This window comes from Penicillium griseofulvum, assembly GCF_001561935.1.
Source record: "Penicillium griseofulvum strain PG3 chromosome Unknown contig_91, whole genome shotgun sequence".
Taxonomy (NCBI): Eukaryota; Fungi; Ascomycota; class Eurotiomycetes; order Eurotiales; family Aspergillaceae; genus Penicillium; species Penicillium griseofulvum.
This window is the reverse complement of record NW_024467450.1, coordinates 619,486-635,683: the sequence shown is the minus strand read 5'-3', so window position 1 is coordinate 635,683 and position 16,198 is coordinate 619,486. Positions and strand designations below refer to the sequence as shown.

Sequence of the window (16,198 nt, the reverse complement as noted above, 5' to 3'; positions counted from 1 at the left end):
CTGGAGATTAAATTCTTTACGAATTTAAGTAGAACATAATTTGCACGAAACGAGTGTGTAGTGCATTTGTTAAGAAATCGTTATCATCAAAGCTACATGAGCCTCCACCGAGTCCACCAGCATCAAGGAAGGAGCAAGCAGAAACGACAAAGCGAGCTAGCAACAAAGTGTGCGAATTTACTCAGCACACTCGCGCTTACGGGTCTCAAAGACACGCAGAGTCTCCTCAGCAGCCTTAACACCGCTCATAACCATGGCACCGAAAGTAGGGCCCATGCGGTTGAAGCCATCAATCTCGGACAGCTCCATACCACCAATGATAAGGCCCTTGGCGACCTCACGAGTGTTCTTAACAATAGCGTCCTCGGCCGCATTCATGTCAAGGCCACGCATGCCACCCAGCTTGTCAATAGCGTTCATGGAGACAAGACGCTTAGCGCAGAAAGCGCCGAATGGACCGTCGTGACCAGTGGTGCTGACGATAATTGGGGCATTGATGGTGTTGGGGTCCATGCAAGAGTGGTCGTCATGGTGGAGGGTGACGAGAGTCCAGTTGACAACGACACCGGCGAGACGGATATCGTCGCCGTCTGGGCGGGTGATCAAGTCTTCGACGCAGGTCGCGTTGAAGAGCTTGACGTTAGGGAAAGCGAGGACCTTTGACAGGAGAGTCGAGGTGAACAGCGCGGCGTGCTTGACGACCACGAAGTTCGGGTTTGTGGGCTCTTCTTCGAAGGGCACGCCCAGCTCGGTCAGGAAGGCATCTGCGGGGCGTCGAAGGATCATGGCGCTGAATAGCTGACCACCGAGCCAGGCACCACCACCTGTTTGCTATGTTAGTGATGCTGTATTGGGTTTATGGTGGTCTACGAGAGTCTGCTCGCATGGGACATGACTAACCGGGCGACACGGAGGCCTCCACGATAGCGATCTTCAGGTCTGGGCGGGCCTTGGCGAGCACATAGGCAGTGCTCAGACCACATGAACCGGCACCGACGATGACAACATCGCTCTCGGCGTAGTTGTCCAGATCCTGGAAGTAGCGTCGGGTCATGGCGCGCGAGACTTGGCTCTCGCGGATCGGGGCGAACTTGAACTCATCCCATTTGTTGCCGAACTGTTCAAGGAGCTTTGACTGGCCCTCGCCGGCCAGGGTGGTGGTCACCGACTCGGGGACGATGACCTTGCCCTTGATGCCGGTAGGGGCAACAGTAGCAGACTCAAACATGGCAGCAGGAGGAGACATAATGGTTCAGAGATCAAGTCGGAGATATGACTTTGAACCTTGGTTAGTTTGACTACTCTAGTTTAGGGGGGGAAGGGGAGGGCATGATCCTTTCGCTGGTATTATCCAGATCAAGTTAAAGGCCGTATAATCTCAGAACGAACCCACGCTGAAGATGAATCTGACGTCTAGAAGTAGACATTGGATTCACCAACAACGCAAGAACGAACACCGGCTCATCACCCAGAAGTTACCTGAGATACCTTGATCCCTGAGGGATAATATGCCCAGCCAAAGAGTATCCATGGCTCCCAAAGGAAGGGCAGTATGTACTTTGGGATCTAAACAAATGTCAGCCCTGGTATGCAAGTACATGGAAGTAGATAGTTACTATTGTGATAGAAATTCGTCAATAGATTGATGAGAGAAGAGAAGACGAAGGAGGGGTAAGTCCAGCTTTATATGCAGTCATCGAACCCCCCACCATTTTAACCTAATTGTTTTCTCCGATCCCCTCCGGTCCGGTGAACTCCCTCGGTGAGCTACGTTGCACGAATGAAATGCTCTGACGTTTCTACCCTTTCTACTATAGGTGGATCTCATTCCCAATAAAGGTATCCCATTCTGTAAAGCTGCCCAGGCAGGCCCCTCACCCGTTAGTACATCGATCTACCAAGTGCCACTAGAACAATCTATCCGTTCACCTGAGGGTATTCTACACCATAAGAGTTGTTAATGTACTACTTCGCTGATCTAGAGTTCTTATGTAGTTTATGTTGTACGGGAAGCCTATTCCGTGGGGCGAATAAGAAACCGGGACACAACGCTCCGACTAGTCATGGAGCTACATAGTAGGAAGGTACGATTTGGTCACTTAACAGGTTCTGGTATAATACATGTAATCCAGCAAAATTTCGCGGTAACCTTCAATCAATGATGTTTCATAACCGTAATTCCGTCCACAACAACTCTTTCCATTTCTGTTCTTCCAAGGTTTTTTTTTCCCCTTTGACAGCCTCACCTTTCCGTTACTTCAATGTTGACAATGGAAACTTGAAGTTCAAAGAGAAAGCGGGAGTTTTCCCCTGGTACAGTTCCGTCTAGTATTAGTCTTCCTATTGCTATACCACTACCGCCGCTAGCCGAGACCGACATTCCACAACCCCACCGCCATTGGCCAGTGACGACTCCACCTCGAAGTGACCAAAATATATCCACAATGAGAGACGAGAGAGATATCGTAGATCTATACGCAACCGATTACCAACCTGTTTGGGCTGCAGGAATTGAATTCCCCGGTGTCATTCCAGAAGAGATATCACAGTATCTGTATGACAAGATCTTTGAAGAACCTGTCCGACGCCAGGCTTCTGCGCTTTCTCATGCCAGCTCTATTCCCCCAAATCTCACAACGACTCCTACTCAAAACAGGATTCAAGATGTCTTCCCCTTTGCGCGCCTCAAATCTTTTCCGCCAACTATTTCTTGCGTTAAGACAAAACTAATGGGAAAGAAGCACAACCGTGATGAAAATTACGTTGATTTAATGAATACATTCATCAATTCACTCGGCGGCAATCTTCTTTACAAGGGCTTACCACGCCCGTCAATGGTTAACCTAGCCTCACTCTTCGCGCCCCTGGTCTCTTCAAACACGCTTCAAAATGAGTTCGGACCTGGTTTATACGCTACTTCCTCACTCAAGTATGCGTTGGACTATGCTGGCCCAGATGGGGTCATTTTGATTTTCAAGGATATTGACTTCCGTCCGTTGGTTAAGATTGATTTGGCCGGCGAAGACTGGCGAACTACGGTGGACTATTGGACCGGGGCGACGATTTCAAATGTTTCTGAGCGTGTACCAGCACTCTGGGAGCGATCCGATATTTTGCAAGGCCAAATCTCCGTCAAAGATCTAAGGTCCAAACAGAGGGTTCCCGGACCAGATCCCCAGGTTGTGGGAGTGAGTTATGCAGGCTTGAATGCATTTGCATCTGCTTTGCACATGATCATATGGCTAGACAGTTCGCGCTGAGAGAAGTTCGTTGCTTTATGTCATCTTGTTTTCAATTGTCTAGTTGGATCCGGGCTCTTATTCTTATCCAAGGAGCGGGATCGTCTCTGACAACCCGGCGTGGTTGTGGCTTTTGCTTTTGCTTTTGATATTATCTTCTCTATTGCTGTTGCGTGAAAGCCTATAGCTGGTAGAAAGATAATGATATTATTATGTCTAGTCTAATGATAATATACGGCTCAGGTCATATTACCAGCCATAGCCTGATAGGTGCGCCCTCCTGAAGGTGGCTGCCGTCCTCAGTGCCTATGTTGTAGGTAGCAAGTAATGGTATACAAATCGTAAGAAAAAAAAAAAACTTTGCATAAAAACAAACTCTTGGCGTTAATAAAGTTGCTAAATAATCATAACACAAAACGGTAATTGGCACCGTAATTATCCTCCGCTGCCGGGGCGTCGATTTTTGTTTCTTCAATGCGAGGCCCATACTTCTTGTCGAGGCGCCGGTTTTCCCACACCAGGAGTACACGCAGGCACAGAGCGAGGAGTGTAGTGAAGAACATAAATGCAGCACAGATTGCCATACCCTTTACATACCTTGGAGCTTGTTCATCTGGGAAGATATTGGTACCCAGGAAAGGACCACACTGGCCAATCAGGTTCAGAAGAACAATACCTCCACCACGGCGAGTGTCGGAGCCCTGGTTGTCTGTACACCGGTACAACGTAGCACAGTTAGTGAAAGGCCTTTACATTCGATAGGGAAATCTACAATAGGTATCAGAAAGGGAGATGACTCACTCAGAACCCATGGTAGAATATTGGCGATCGAGGGGAAGATCCCACAGGCCGCCAAGAACACGCCAAAGTATCGAACACCCACTGATGTGCAAGTCGCGCAAAGGATGTACCCCACACCACCAACCATTGATAAAGCTGCGATCATCAATCCACGTTGCTGGATACGATCCGCCACCCAGGTCGTCACGATCGTCGCTAGGAATGAGGCAAAAAATGGAGGTGCAGTGAGCCCCTGGGCGTGGATGGCAGTGAAGCCCATTTCCTTTAAAATGGTGGGTAGGAACACAGGAAGTGAAGAAAAACTGACGTTACAGCTGAAGTACATCAACTAGGTATAGGTTAAATATTAGCGAATTTCCCATACCTTAGACATCGTGCTGATGTTCAACTTACAGCTGTAATCCACGCTTTCACATCAAGAAGTGTCATGGCCAATTCTTTCCATTGGATCTTGCCTGTGCGATCTGGCTCACCGGACTGTTGCAGTGCACGGGCACGCGCAACATTCTTCTCATCCTCGGTCAGGAACTTAGCTTCCAGCGGGCTATCTGGCAGGTAGAACCAAGCTAGCAAGGCAGCCGCGCAGACCGGAACACCCTCAACCAGGAAGAGCAATCGCCAATTTGCCAACGCCGCATGCCCTGAAGTAATACCATAGGCCAAGGCACCGGCGAATGTATTTGCCAGCGGCGCAGCAGACAAAAACATGCCGCATCGGAGACCCAGCTCGTGGCGACGGTAGAAGAATGACAGCAGATAGGGCACACCGGGACCAAATCCAGCCTCGAAGACCCCCATCAGGAACCGGAGTGCCATCATGCCTTGCCAATTAGTGACAGCTGCCTGGCACGTTGCCATCAAGCCCCTTTCCAGTCATTCGTCAGTTCATAATTCATAGACTCGTATACATTTGCAATTCCAGCTGACTGACAACATTGCACGTGGAATTCATACCAGGAGAACACCACAAAGGCAGCCCATTGGTGTGGTTTGACAATCTTCCACATGAGTGCTTGGAATTCAAACAATGTATATGAAATATAGAATATTGTCAAGAGCCACGCGTAGCTTTTTCCATCGAGGCCGAGCTCCTCTTCCATGCCAGCGATTTTGGCATTGCTATAGTTCACAGTGTCAGCGGTTGTGCTATTTTACTTGCAGTCCAAAATATTGCGGACGAACCCGATGTTACTTCGATCAAGGAAAGCGAGGAGATCTAGATACCAAAAACATATGGTTAGAATATAATTCATTTAATGTCTTGAGTTTGAAGCATACATAAAAATCCCAGTAAAGTTGGAACACGCCAATCCAGTTTCCTTACCACTCGACGTTCCAACTCGGGGTCAATAACCGGCAAGATTGCCGTGGGTGGTTTCTCCTCGTGAGCGGGCACAACAATTTTTTCAACATCTTCATCCGGGGCAGTTTGGATTACATCTTCCGGCTCTTGCTTTTTCAAGCCCATGGTGAATTAGAGTCACAGGGGACAATGGAATACTAGTCCTAAAGGTGAAAATGGTAGAGAAGAGAGAAAAGACCCGGACAGATCTCCGAGAGGCATACTCGCGGGGTGAAAGGGGCAAAATGGCCAGGATCGGCAGAGACGCATGTAGTACAGGAATCTAGGCAATATATGGCCTGTTCATATTCGTGATGATTGGTGGATCATCAGAAACTATTGATATCTATTGGTCCTAGGACAGTCGAAATTTTGAGTGGAGAAATTGGAGAATCAGAATGCGGAGGCATTGGCAAAAGCTTAGGTGGAGTTGCTTTTGTACGCCGAGGCCGGAACTGTACCTCCCTGTATTCCTTTCAAGAAGATGATAGTATATTGATTTGGAATTCTAAGTGAGGTATTTAGATATCTCTCTATTTAAAAGAAAGTTCTCATGCAGAAAATGCTAGTTAGTCAGTTACAGTTAGCAATGTTGTCAATAAGTGTGTACCTAACTAGAGCACACTTTTCCCATTTGCCAACATCTCTTATTAAAAGAAATTCTTGTATAAATAGGGCAATTTCATTTATTTTTTACTATATGACCACACATGAATAATGAATTTAATGAACATTCCAAAATGGGAAACATATGAAAATAAATTGCTGCCTGTAAACTAAGGTGTTTTACATATCAGGTCCGTATCGACCACCGTATCAAAAATCTCCCGCGTAGTGTCGCGTTCATTAAACACCTCCATCCTTCATTGCTTTTGCCCTGTCTACCTCCATCGCATCCTAATTGCAATTGCCTCACTTGATTTAAATCTAATTTACTTATATCCTTCCAAAGTTGATTGCACTTGGCAATCAAGCCCCCAATATGGATGACCCGGCCACACGCATCCCGGGGCAGCTGGTAAGACCCCAACAACTTCCTATATTGATCGCCCCATGATCTGTATTTCCCCCACTAATCTTGTCGCAATTATGATAGCTCCCCCACATGCACCTGGTTTCGCGCAACCGATACCCTAGTATGCACATGATGCCCTCCGAGACCGCCGTCGAGTATTTGACGAGCGCACCCCGGATCTGCCAAACCCAGCCAATGCATTGGACATTCCTAGATGGTCCTCCGGATGGTACTGTCATGCTTACATGGCAGCCACAAAATCACCTAGGCAATAATTTTGCTAGTGATGGCTATGTCTGGGCCGACCAGGAACAGGCTTTCACCTTTGAATCTCGCGGCTATGTATGCCTCCTACAATGAAGCTTCCCTTGCTCCACGTAGAGTCCATTCTAATAATTGAGGATATAGACCGTCGAGATGTACCTTCACCGAAGCGGTTTCCACCCTCCCAATGAGCCCGTGGCGACGCACTGCCGCAAGCGCTACCGCATTACCTCGTCCAAAGTACCGAATGCTCCCCAGCCCGACCCATCACTGTGGATTGTGCACTACACCCGTGCGGCGCCTCAGGACCATGCCCCTGCAAACCGAATCCAAGTTACCCCTCAAATCCAGGGCATGATGGGCCAGCGTCGCTTCCTTCAGAGCCAAGGACAATTGGCCCGCAAGGACTTTTTGCTTCATGATCGCAACAGCTGGCCAGTCATCAACTTCCCGCAAATGACTCCACAGAACTTTGCGCAGCCCGGTGCTTACCCAGCTGCTGCGCCTCGTGGACCTGGTTTCTATGCTCCCCCGGGTCACCCAGGCGCAGTTGCGGCCAATGTACCCGTTTCCAAAGGGCCACGCGGACACCGTGCGCCATCGGCTGCCCTCGCTTCTGCAACAGCTGATTTTGCTATTGAAGATGAGGATGTCTCTAGTGGTGATGCTATGGATCTTTTGACGCCCCGCGATGTCAGCAAGATGCGATACCAGCAGCATCACGAGTGGATGGAGGAAATCTTTGCCTCCCCATACAGTATCTCACAAATTACACCAGTTTCTTTGGGTCTAGGCCGAAAGGGAGAGCTTGAGTCCCTGACTGCAGGCTTCTTCGATGCCCCTGTTGGGACCTCTGGCGGGGAAGGCCAGGAGGCGGGCGACGCCCCGCAGGCTCACAAGATGGAGCCGGCCAAGGCAGAGGAGTTTGCCGAGCGGGTCTCTAAGAAGGTGGCGGACATGACCGCCGAGATCGAAAACTTGAAAAAGCAGCATGCTCGTCGGATGCAGCGTTTCAACCGAACCTCATTGCTCAAGGATGCCGAGTTGCGCCTCCGAGAGTCTGCTGCTGACCCGACCGAGACTGGCCCAGAGATTTGGAGACTGGAGGGCCGAGTGGTCATTCCAACAGAGGATGAAACTCCGCAATTGGATTACATTGAAGATAAGGCTAAATACAGGGTTGACGAGGTAGTTCGTGAAGTTGAGACTGCCTGGAATAAGCAAATCATTGCCGAGCCCAAGGTATCCTGTGTCGAGAAGGGTGGTTTATTGGAGAAGATTGAACCCGAACACAAAGACGAGCCTGACTCATTTACAAACGATATGGTCATGGATGACGATTCTCACCTCCTTAACCAGTTCGGCAGCCCGGGAGTTGGTTCAGGTGCAGTCTCAGGTGTTTCCGTCAATGGACAGCCGATCCACGCTGACATATCTGGTGATGTTGACATGGATTTGGGTGACCAGCTCCACGGTGGTGCCAATGGCCAGGCCAACGACTGGGTAATGGTGAACAATGAGGCCAAAGATCATGGTCCAGTTGGTGAAGACTTTGACTTTACCAACATCGACAGTGCCGGGGATGCCTTGGCCGCTTATTCCGAGCAGAACGATGGTCTGGACTTGCCAGACTTGGAGAACTCGGCCTTTGGCGATGCATTCCATGCATCTGACAACGAGCACTCACACAACCCTGATACGGACGACATTTCCTAGTCTGCCCCGAGATCTTTTCATATGAAAGTGTTTTTTTAACGAATGATTCTGTGGATCAGTAATTCTGGTCTGTTCCAGGCGTTGCGGGGCTTAGTGTTCGGGGTCTGATTTATGCAGGATGCTTTAGCTGGTTGTGTACCATAAGATTGACCAGGGGGGATTCTCTGTTCCCTTTGGCTGTTCGAATTTCTTCTTTTTTTTCTCGCCTCAAATTGAGAGGACAGAGGATGGGATCTCTCATGAATTTAATCCCTATTTTTCATCATGTCTTTCACAGTAGCTTTGAGATATATCCCAATTAGGAAGGTAATAGTTGCGTCCACGCATATTCAGAATCTGAAAATAAAGGGACACACAACTACCTTATGATTATATCGTTATAGAGTGCATGAGATAGATATAATATCATAATTAACTAATAGTCTCCAGGACTTGTAGTACTGGTAGTACTGGTAGTGCTAGCTAGTCCTGATATCGGGAAGCCAAGAATGACGATCAGCCCTAGATAGTATATACTAGACTTCCACAACTCAAAACTTATACCATCACCACTCATTACATATGACTATTCTATAACAGTATAAACTTGATATTTCCGCAATCGGATAGATGATGTGCATGAACTACTTCCGCCCCTCCCCGTTCATGACGTCAGCCGGGACTGCACTTCCTCAATAAAAAGAAAGAGAAGAAGAGAATAGGGTTCAATCATCGTCATCTATAGGAAGGTGCCACATGACTTTACATTACCCTCCCCCCAAGGCCTCTTCCTTTCTCATCTTAACCATCTTCCATAACTTGTATTGATTTGAATCATATCTACTACAAGAGACAAGATGTATGTATCCTGCATTCCCAGCCCTCACTTAGTCTAAACCAATGTCTAGGAACCGCAACCTTTCATTCCGATCGCGCAAAGAGCCACCTGCCCCCCGGCAGCGGTTCGGCATCTCGACCCTACGTGGGATGCAAGCGCCGGAGCTTAGCCGCAAGATGACCAAGCTGATCAAAAGCGAGAACACCGCCATCGGTGCCCACGAAGCTGCCGGCCGTGAGCGTATCGCGATCGCCGCCCAGCTCTCTGAATGGGGAGAGTCCACTGAGGATGACAATGTCTCCGACATCTCCGATAAGCTCGGCGTCCTGCTCGCTGAAATAGGCGAGCAAGAAGATAGCTTTGCGCAGAACCTCGAGGACTACCGCCGTATCCTGAAGCAAGTTCGCGACATGGAGGCCTCGGTTCAGCCATCGCGCGAGCAGCGTCAGAAGATCACTGACGAGATTGCCAAGCTCAAGTACAAGGATCCTAACAGCCCGCGTCTGGTCACGCTGGAGCATGAGCTTGTCCGGGCTGAGGCTCAGAACTTGGTTGCTGAGGCGCAGCTGTCTAATATCGTACGTTTGCTTCTGACTTCGTTCTGTTCTTGTGTAGTGTGTAAGGTTAGTTTCGGTTGGCTAACGTTTAACTCGTCAGACTCGGCAAAAGCTCAAGGAGGCCTATGATATCCATCTGGCGGCCGTTATTGAGCGCGCAGAGAAGCAGACTATTCTGGCTCGTCACGCTCGTCGTCTGCTCCACTACATTGACGACACTCCTGTTGTTCCTGGTGATGCACGCCAGGCGTATGACAATGAGCCCTTGGCACGCCAGATCCTCGAGGATGCTGAGAATGATCTCCGTGACTGGGAACCCAGCGTTGAGCCTATCAACCCCACCCGGGAGCAGGATTCTCGGGCTCATGTCAACGGTGTCAGTGGTTTCAACGGCACCGCTGTCAATGGACTAGACGATGTGTCGGAGCGCCAGTCGGATGTTCTCGAGAATGCCTCCGTGACTGAGGGCTTCACCGAACCAGTGGGAAGCGGTGCGCTGCCCGCGAAGATGGTGGTCGAGCCTGCCCCTGCGTGAACGATTCGATCCTTCTCAGAGGTCCAGCGGTCTCGATTTTAGTTCGGGACGGACATACTTCAGCTGTTATGTGTAAACTCGATTCTTCGCCTCAGATTGGGCACCAGTTGTTTTCGGGAAAGGCGTTGGCACTGAACATGGGGGTCTATACTCAGGAAATATGCAAATTGTGTATTGTAAAGTTTAATTCGCTAATTCGTTAATTCGTTAATTCATTAATTCCTTCTGTCTTCTCTTTCTAAAAAATTAAGATCACAAAAATAATATACGATTTGTAGAACATTCACGTGACCTCAGGCGCCAGAGTGACGCGGAAACCCCGAGCTCCAGCGGAGCTTCAACCATCGCTCTACTATCTCACCAGAATCCCTTTCACGTCTTTCCAGCATCTTTTTGTTTCTAATTCCCCTTTCCTCCCACATCAGCACACAATGGATAAGCTTGTTGCCCAATACTCGCGCGCTCCCCACCAGAATGAGATGTACTCAGAGCAAGAGCAGCAGGACCTCACTGCGAGCGTTCCTCCACTTTCGCTGAAGTTCAGCCTTCCTCCTGTCGACAACGTGAGTTCCTGATGAATATTGCTGCAGATTCTCTTTGATCTAGATGGCGGTTGGGTCGGAGGATGGATGTCTATCCTGACGTCAACCTGAGCTGCGCCGTCATCACAGCTATCCCTAAGAGAATCGCCAGCTGGAACCTATCTATGATTGAAACAAGTGAAATAATGGACTGACACGGATTATTTTCATCTAGCACTCTGCTTTCCTTCGTGCCATGACCGATGACCACTCCAATCCTAGCTGTCCTATCAAGCTCGCTCACGGCACAACAACCCTGGCCTTCCGGTTCCAGGGTGGTATCGTACGTTTTCCTTGATTTTGGTTATACTATGGGCTTCTGATTTTGGAGCATGTTGTGCTGATTGATACGTTGGGTTAGATCGTGTGTACCGATTCGCGAGCAACAGCCGGCAACTGGATTGCCAGTCAGACAGTCAAGAAGGTCATTCCTGTATCACGGTTGAGTCGGGGTGAGGACAAGAAGTCGAGCGAGCCGACACCAGGTCTCCTGGGAACGATGGCCGGTGGTGCAGCTGTAAGTTTGGGCCGCAAGTGATGGTGCGATGGCGTTGGTTGCTAATGGTTGTTGCGAATTGCTAGGATTGCCAATACTGGTTGCGGTATTTGAGTCAGCAGTGCACTCTGCATGGTAAGTCAGCTCGGCTCTTAATATTTGCAGGGAGTGGGAGGACATTGCTGATCAATTTCTATTAGAAATCCGACACAAGCGCCGTATCACTGTTGCGGCCGCGTCCAAGATTCTTGCCAACCTCACTTATGCCTACAAGGGATACGGACTTAGCATGGGAACTATGTTAGCAGGAGTATGTCCCATACATCACTGATAGCCATGGGATTCGAAAACTGACAATGACCTCTAGATGACACCCTCAGAAGGACCCGCCCTGTACTACATCGACTCCGACGGCACCCGCCTCCCCGGTAACCTGTTCTGTGTCGGATCCGGTCAGACTTTTGCTTACGGTGTGTTGGATGCCGAGTACAAATATGAGTTGACTGAGGAGGAGGCATTGAATCTCGGCCGCCGAGCCATTCTGGCTGCCATGCACCGTGATGCTTACTCCGGTGGTTTCATTAATCTGTACCACGTCAAGGAAGAGGGATGGGTGCACCACGGATTCGATGACATGAACCCTATCTTCTGGCAGACGAAGCTCGAGAAGGGCGAGTTCTCTAACGTGACATCTGAGTTGTAGACGGGTTTAGAATGATTTGTGTAATATTGATATCGATATGTCATTATGCTTAGGGTTTCAACACTGATTTCAACTTATATGCTGTTGGTCGCAATCCGCTAAACACATGCTCCATCTCAAAATTAGTAGTCCTGTCGCAGGATATCTTTGATATCCAATTAAACAGCCAATTGCATAGCCACCTCAATATGTGGAAACCTGCTCCTAATCAATCGAAACTTATCCAACAGAATATCCTTCGGCATAACCTGCAAATTATGAAAAGAAAGCACCACACCCTGCATGAACACAATATCATCAATGCGACTCGTCGTCTCCTCCCTAGTCGCCTGTGGCACATGAATCACCACATCAGCAATAGTATTAACAATCTCCAACAATTTGCTAATCATCGACGATCCATGCATCCGAATCGTATTCTGCGAAATCTTCGTCAAAAACTGTCTGAGCTGACTCGACAATCTCAACGGCATCTCCAACTCCAACGAAGGACACGACGCATGCGAACTAAGCAAACAATTCGACATTGCCATCTGCCACAACAACGTCCGCATCCACTGTCTCGTAATAACCAAATCCGCCTGCTGAAGCTCCGACAGCGCCGAAACCTCCACCTCCCACAACGCATCATCCAGCTCGCGGTGTTTCCGCTCAACCCACGACGCAGTCACCTGCGTTCGGTCCCCAATCCACAAACTGATAAACGACGCATCAAGCATGCAGAAGGTCTTAATCACCTGCGTCCAGCCCTGCTGGATTTCCGCGCCCACGAACGCGTCTTCTTCCGGATACTGCGTGTGGGGGGGTAATGTTACAGGAGAGAAGTTCACGATTGACATGAATCGCTCGTGGATGAAACATTGCCAGTAGAGTCGTTGGCGACGGGCTCGTTCTGTTGTGCTGAGGCCTGCGTTGACGGTTTTGTCGTTTATGCGAAGCATTTGGATCATGCTGATTGCTTCGCGGAGGTAGAAGAAGCCCAGGTCATAGTGGCCTAGACTCATGGCGCACATCTGGATGAAGATGCTTGTTGTTGCGCGGAGAATTGAGGGTCGGAAGCCTATTAATAGTGGTTGTTGGGTTTCCACGGACTGGCGCATTAAGTCGGTTATTTGGGTTGAGGCTAAGGGTGTGCTGGATTTGGTGGGTTGGGAGGACCGGGTTAGGTCCAGGGTTACTGCTGTGAAAGCGTAGATGAAGGCAGCATGCTCTCTTTCGTTCATTTTTGTGATTGAGGCGCGCACTTCCTCGTCGGTGATTATTGGACTGAAGGGGTATACATAGGTCATGTATGCTGGGATTAGGCTTTCAAAGTACGAGGTTGGTAGTTGGAGTGAGGCTGTAGGTGCCAGTGGTGGTAGTAGTGGTGTCAGAGCATTTGATTTGTTAGCGCTCTTGTATTTCGAGATGACGGCTCCTCGTCGTAGTGAATGTTTCCTTGATCTCAATGAACGGTTCTCTGTGTAGGTGCAGAGGAGATCGAGGTGTTCGCATTGCTGACATCTTTGCTGGCCGTTGCAACGGACTTTGCGGCGATTACACGGGTCGCATGCTTTTGGGACTCGATGGGAAGTTGGACTAGCCATTTTGTGATTTCAAGGGGTCAGGGGTTGATGTTTTAGTCGAAACATGTACTTTTTTTCCCCGCGTTGTCGACGCCTTGGCAATTAGAACTCTTAGCGCCACGGGGTTATTCTCCGCGATACTAAATTTGGTGAACTATACGAACACATGTGAGAACCATCTAGGTCGACCTTATAAGGTCTACCCCGACATATATGCATTAATTAAAAGCTTAATAGAGCAAAAATCCGGGGATGAACTAGCATTGAGCTAGGATAAAACTGCCGAGGTGGCGCAGTTTAGGTACATAATGGTGTCTAGGATGGTTTACTACTCGTATTTACTGTCTGGAACAATAGAAAATCTGATCATTTAAAGAGAGTGATTGATTGTGTCCTCTATTGGACTGTGAGTTATCTAACCAGTAGTATATCCCAACCCTAAACCAAAAAGACTCTTCCTTCGAACGCCTGTAAGTCCTCATTGTGTCCATCTACATTGCCAACCAACAATTTCCAATTCTCACTCTTCACAGAATCCGGTTTCTCAAACTTCTGTGTTGTGTCTGAGAAGTTGAGAACCACCAAAATAGTCTGGTTGCGACTCTTCTTGGTATAGGTGAAGACACTCTGGTTTGGCTCATCGAGAATATCAAATTCTCCAAAGACCAGAGCATCGGCATACTCCTTGCGCAGCTCATTCATCTGTTTCCAGAATGAAAGAACAGAAGAAGAATCCTTCTCCTGAAGCTTCACATTGATCTCAGGGTAATTGTCATGCGGGCGCATCCACGGCTTTGCCGATGAGGCCGGTGAAAAGCCCGCATTGGCCTCAGCACTCCACTGCATGGGGAGTCTGGAGTGATCTCTCGCCAAATGCTGCAGAGAATCCATGGCCACGCTCAACGCGGCTGGATCATCGCCAGACACTTTTTTCGTCATTCGATAGTAGTTGGTACTATCGATATCTTTGTATTCATCAATCGTCCACTCCCGGGGCGCATTCACCATTCCAATCTCCTGACCCTGGTAGATAAACTGGGTGCCAGAAAGTGTACTTTGCATCATGGCAAGCATCTTTGCAGACCGAACCCTGAACTCGGGTGTCTTGTCAGAGCCGAACCGACTCACAGAGCGACCCTGGTCATGATTTTCCATGAACACGGTGGTCCATGCATCGGTACCCTTGAGGAGATCTTGTGTGGTTCTTATGGCCGTCTTCAATTCTCGCAGGTTCCAGCCCGGCAAGGTGGTCAGGAACTTATAGTCCTTACCCTGGCCGAGATCCACGAGGTCGAATTGGAAGACCATGCTCAGCTGCTTTTCAGCTGCTGAGACATAGCGCAGAACACCCTCCACGGTATGTGTGTTTGGCAGTTCGCCCACGGTCATCGCATCATATTTGGAAAGCACTTCGTTCATCTCACTCAAATACTCGTGGATACGAGGACCGTTGCAGAACAGATCGAATGCAGGTTGTGTATCGGACTTGGGATCAAGGATTGGAGCATTGGCGTACTCGGGATGCTTGCTGTACATATTGACTGTATCGACGCGGAAACCATCCACACCCTTTTGCAGCCAGAATTCCATTGCAGACTCGTAGATTTCCTTGCGAGTCTCGGCATTCTCCCAATTGACATCGGGCTGTTCAACACAGAACAGGTGGAGATAATATTCCTCTGTTGTCTCATCCCACTCCCACGCACTACCTCCGAAAATGCTGCGCCAGTTGTTTGGCGGCTGACGATTGCCGTTGGCGTCGTATTTCGCTGGCTTCCAAATGTACCAATCGCGCTTGGGGTTTGTCTTCGAAGAGCGGGACTCTTTGAACCATTGGTGCTGGTCAGAGGTGTGATTCACTACCAGATCCAGGATAATTCGAAGTCCTCGCTTGTGGCATGCATCGATGAGGGTCTCCATATCCTCGACAGTACCGTATGGGCCATACACGCTTTGGTAATCGGAAATATCGTAACCCATATCAATCTGTGGGCTGTCATACATGGGACACAGCCAGATCACATCGACGCCAAGGCTTGTAATGTAATCCAGGGACGAGATAATGCCCGGGATGTCGCCAATGCCATCGCCATTGGAATCTTTGAAACTGGCGGGGTATATTTGGTAGATGATGGAATTTTTCCACCACTTTTCGCCCACTATAGCAGGAGACATGGTGAATGTGTAAGGGATTGCACAAGAAATGGTAAAAGAAATAAAATTATAGGTTCAACATCGAAAGCGAAGAGGCTATATATATGCCTCAAAGTATTTGATTTAGATGATCATTGCACTGCCTAGAGCTCCAAGAATGGAGTCCAGCCTTCTCCGATATCCATGTAGGGAGGGCCATTACTCTCATTGACTCAATGTCGGGCCGACTATTATCATTCGCAGTATCGTGTTCCACTCATTTTGTCTGCGGGGTTTGCTTTTTGCTGCACAAAGTTGGGTGATGTTTCAGTCTGATGGCGATTTCCACTTTATTCCACTTAATCGAACGACCCGGAGACCATGCCGAATATTTCAACATTCTGACCATGTGAAATGCCGACAGTCACCAGGCC

At 48.8% G+C, this 16,198-nt stretch overlaps 8 protein-coding genes across 8 annotated transcripts; 4 read left to right on the top strand and 4 right to left on the bottom strand.

The window, feature by feature from the left end:
- Nucleotides 1–177: 177 nt before the first annotated feature.
- thiA (thiamine thiazole synthase) lies at nt 178–1,246 on the bottom strand (the record flags this gene model as incomplete). Its single annotated transcript, XM_040794265.1, has 2 exons — nt 178–824; nt 901–1,246. 2 exons carry the CDS (start codon nt 1,244–1,246, stop codon nt 178–180), a joined length of 993 nt encoding a protein of 330 aa, XP_040649515.1.
- Nucleotides 1,247–2,444: 1,198 nt separating this feature from the next.
- Nucleotides 2,445–3,260, top strand: PGRI_065500 (uncharacterized protein; the record flags this gene model as incomplete). Its single annotated transcript, XM_040794264.1, has 1 exon — nt 2,445–3,260. One exon carries the CDS (start codon nt 2,445–2,447, stop codon nt 3,258–3,260), a length of 816 nt encoding a protein of 271 aa, XP_040649514.1.
- A 383-nt stretch (nt 3,261–3,643) lies between these two features.
- PGRI_065490 (putative MFS transporter) lies at nt 3,644–5,508 on the bottom strand (the record flags this gene model as incomplete). The annotated part of the gene is made up of 6 exons (XM_040794263.1): nt 3,644–3,948; nt 4,041–4,368; nt 4,434–4,905; nt 4,995–5,159; nt 5,223–5,256; nt 5,319–5,508. The coding sequence occupies 6 exons, from the start codon at nt 5,506–5,508 to the stop codon at nt 3,644–3,646; spliced, it is 1,494 nt and encodes a 497-aa protein (XP_040649513.1).
- Nucleotides 5,509–6,364: 856 nt separating this feature from the next.
- Nucleotides 6,365–8,377, top strand: PGRI_065480 (uncharacterized protein; the record flags this gene model as incomplete). Its single annotated transcript, XM_040794262.1, has 3 exons — nt 6,365–6,400; nt 6,479–6,739; nt 6,806–8,377. The coding sequence occupies 3 exons, from the start codon at nt 6,365–6,367 to the stop codon at nt 8,375–8,377; spliced, it is 1,869 nt and encodes a 622-aa protein (XP_040649512.1).
- An 879-nt stretch (nt 8,378–9,256) lies between these two features.
- Nucleotides 9,257–10,286, top strand: PGRI_065470 (Eisosome component PIL1/LSP1 family protein; the record flags this gene model as incomplete). Its single annotated transcript, XM_040794261.1, has 2 exons — nt 9,257–9,772; nt 9,852–10,286. The coding sequence occupies 2 exons, from the start codon at nt 9,257–9,259 to the stop codon at nt 10,284–10,286; spliced, it is 951 nt and encodes a 316-aa protein (XP_040649511.1).
- Nucleotides 10,287–10,717: 431 nt separating this feature from the next.
- On the top strand, nt 10,718–12,066 carry pre2 (proteasome core particle subunit beta 5; the record flags this gene model as incomplete). Its single annotated transcript, XM_040794260.1, has 6 exons — nt 10,718–10,849; nt 11,043–11,150; nt 11,229–11,384; nt 11,450–11,498; nt 11,564–11,673; nt 11,731–12,066. The coding sequence occupies 6 exons, from the start codon at nt 10,718–10,720 to the stop codon at nt 12,064–12,066; spliced, it is 891 nt and encodes a 296-aa protein (XP_040649510.1).
- Nucleotides 12,067–12,224: 158 nt separating this feature from the next.
- PGRI_065450 (fungal specific transcription factor domain-containing protein) lies at nt 12,225–13,355 on the bottom strand (the record flags this gene model as incomplete). The annotated part of the gene is made up of 1 exon (XM_040794259.1): nt 12,225–13,355. One exon carries the CDS (start codon nt 13,353–13,355, stop codon nt 12,225–12,227), a length of 1,131 nt encoding a protein of 376 aa, XP_040649509.1.
- Nucleotides 13,356–14,069: 714 nt separating this feature from the next.
- PGRI_065440 (glycoside hydrolase family 13 protein) lies at nt 14,070–15,806 on the bottom strand (the record flags this gene model as incomplete). The annotated part of the gene is made up of 1 exon (XM_040794258.1): nt 14,070–15,806. One exon carries the CDS (start codon nt 15,804–15,806, stop codon nt 14,070–14,072), a length of 1,737 nt encoding a protein of 578 aa, XP_040649508.1.
- Nucleotides 15,807–16,198: the final 392 nt, after the last annotated feature.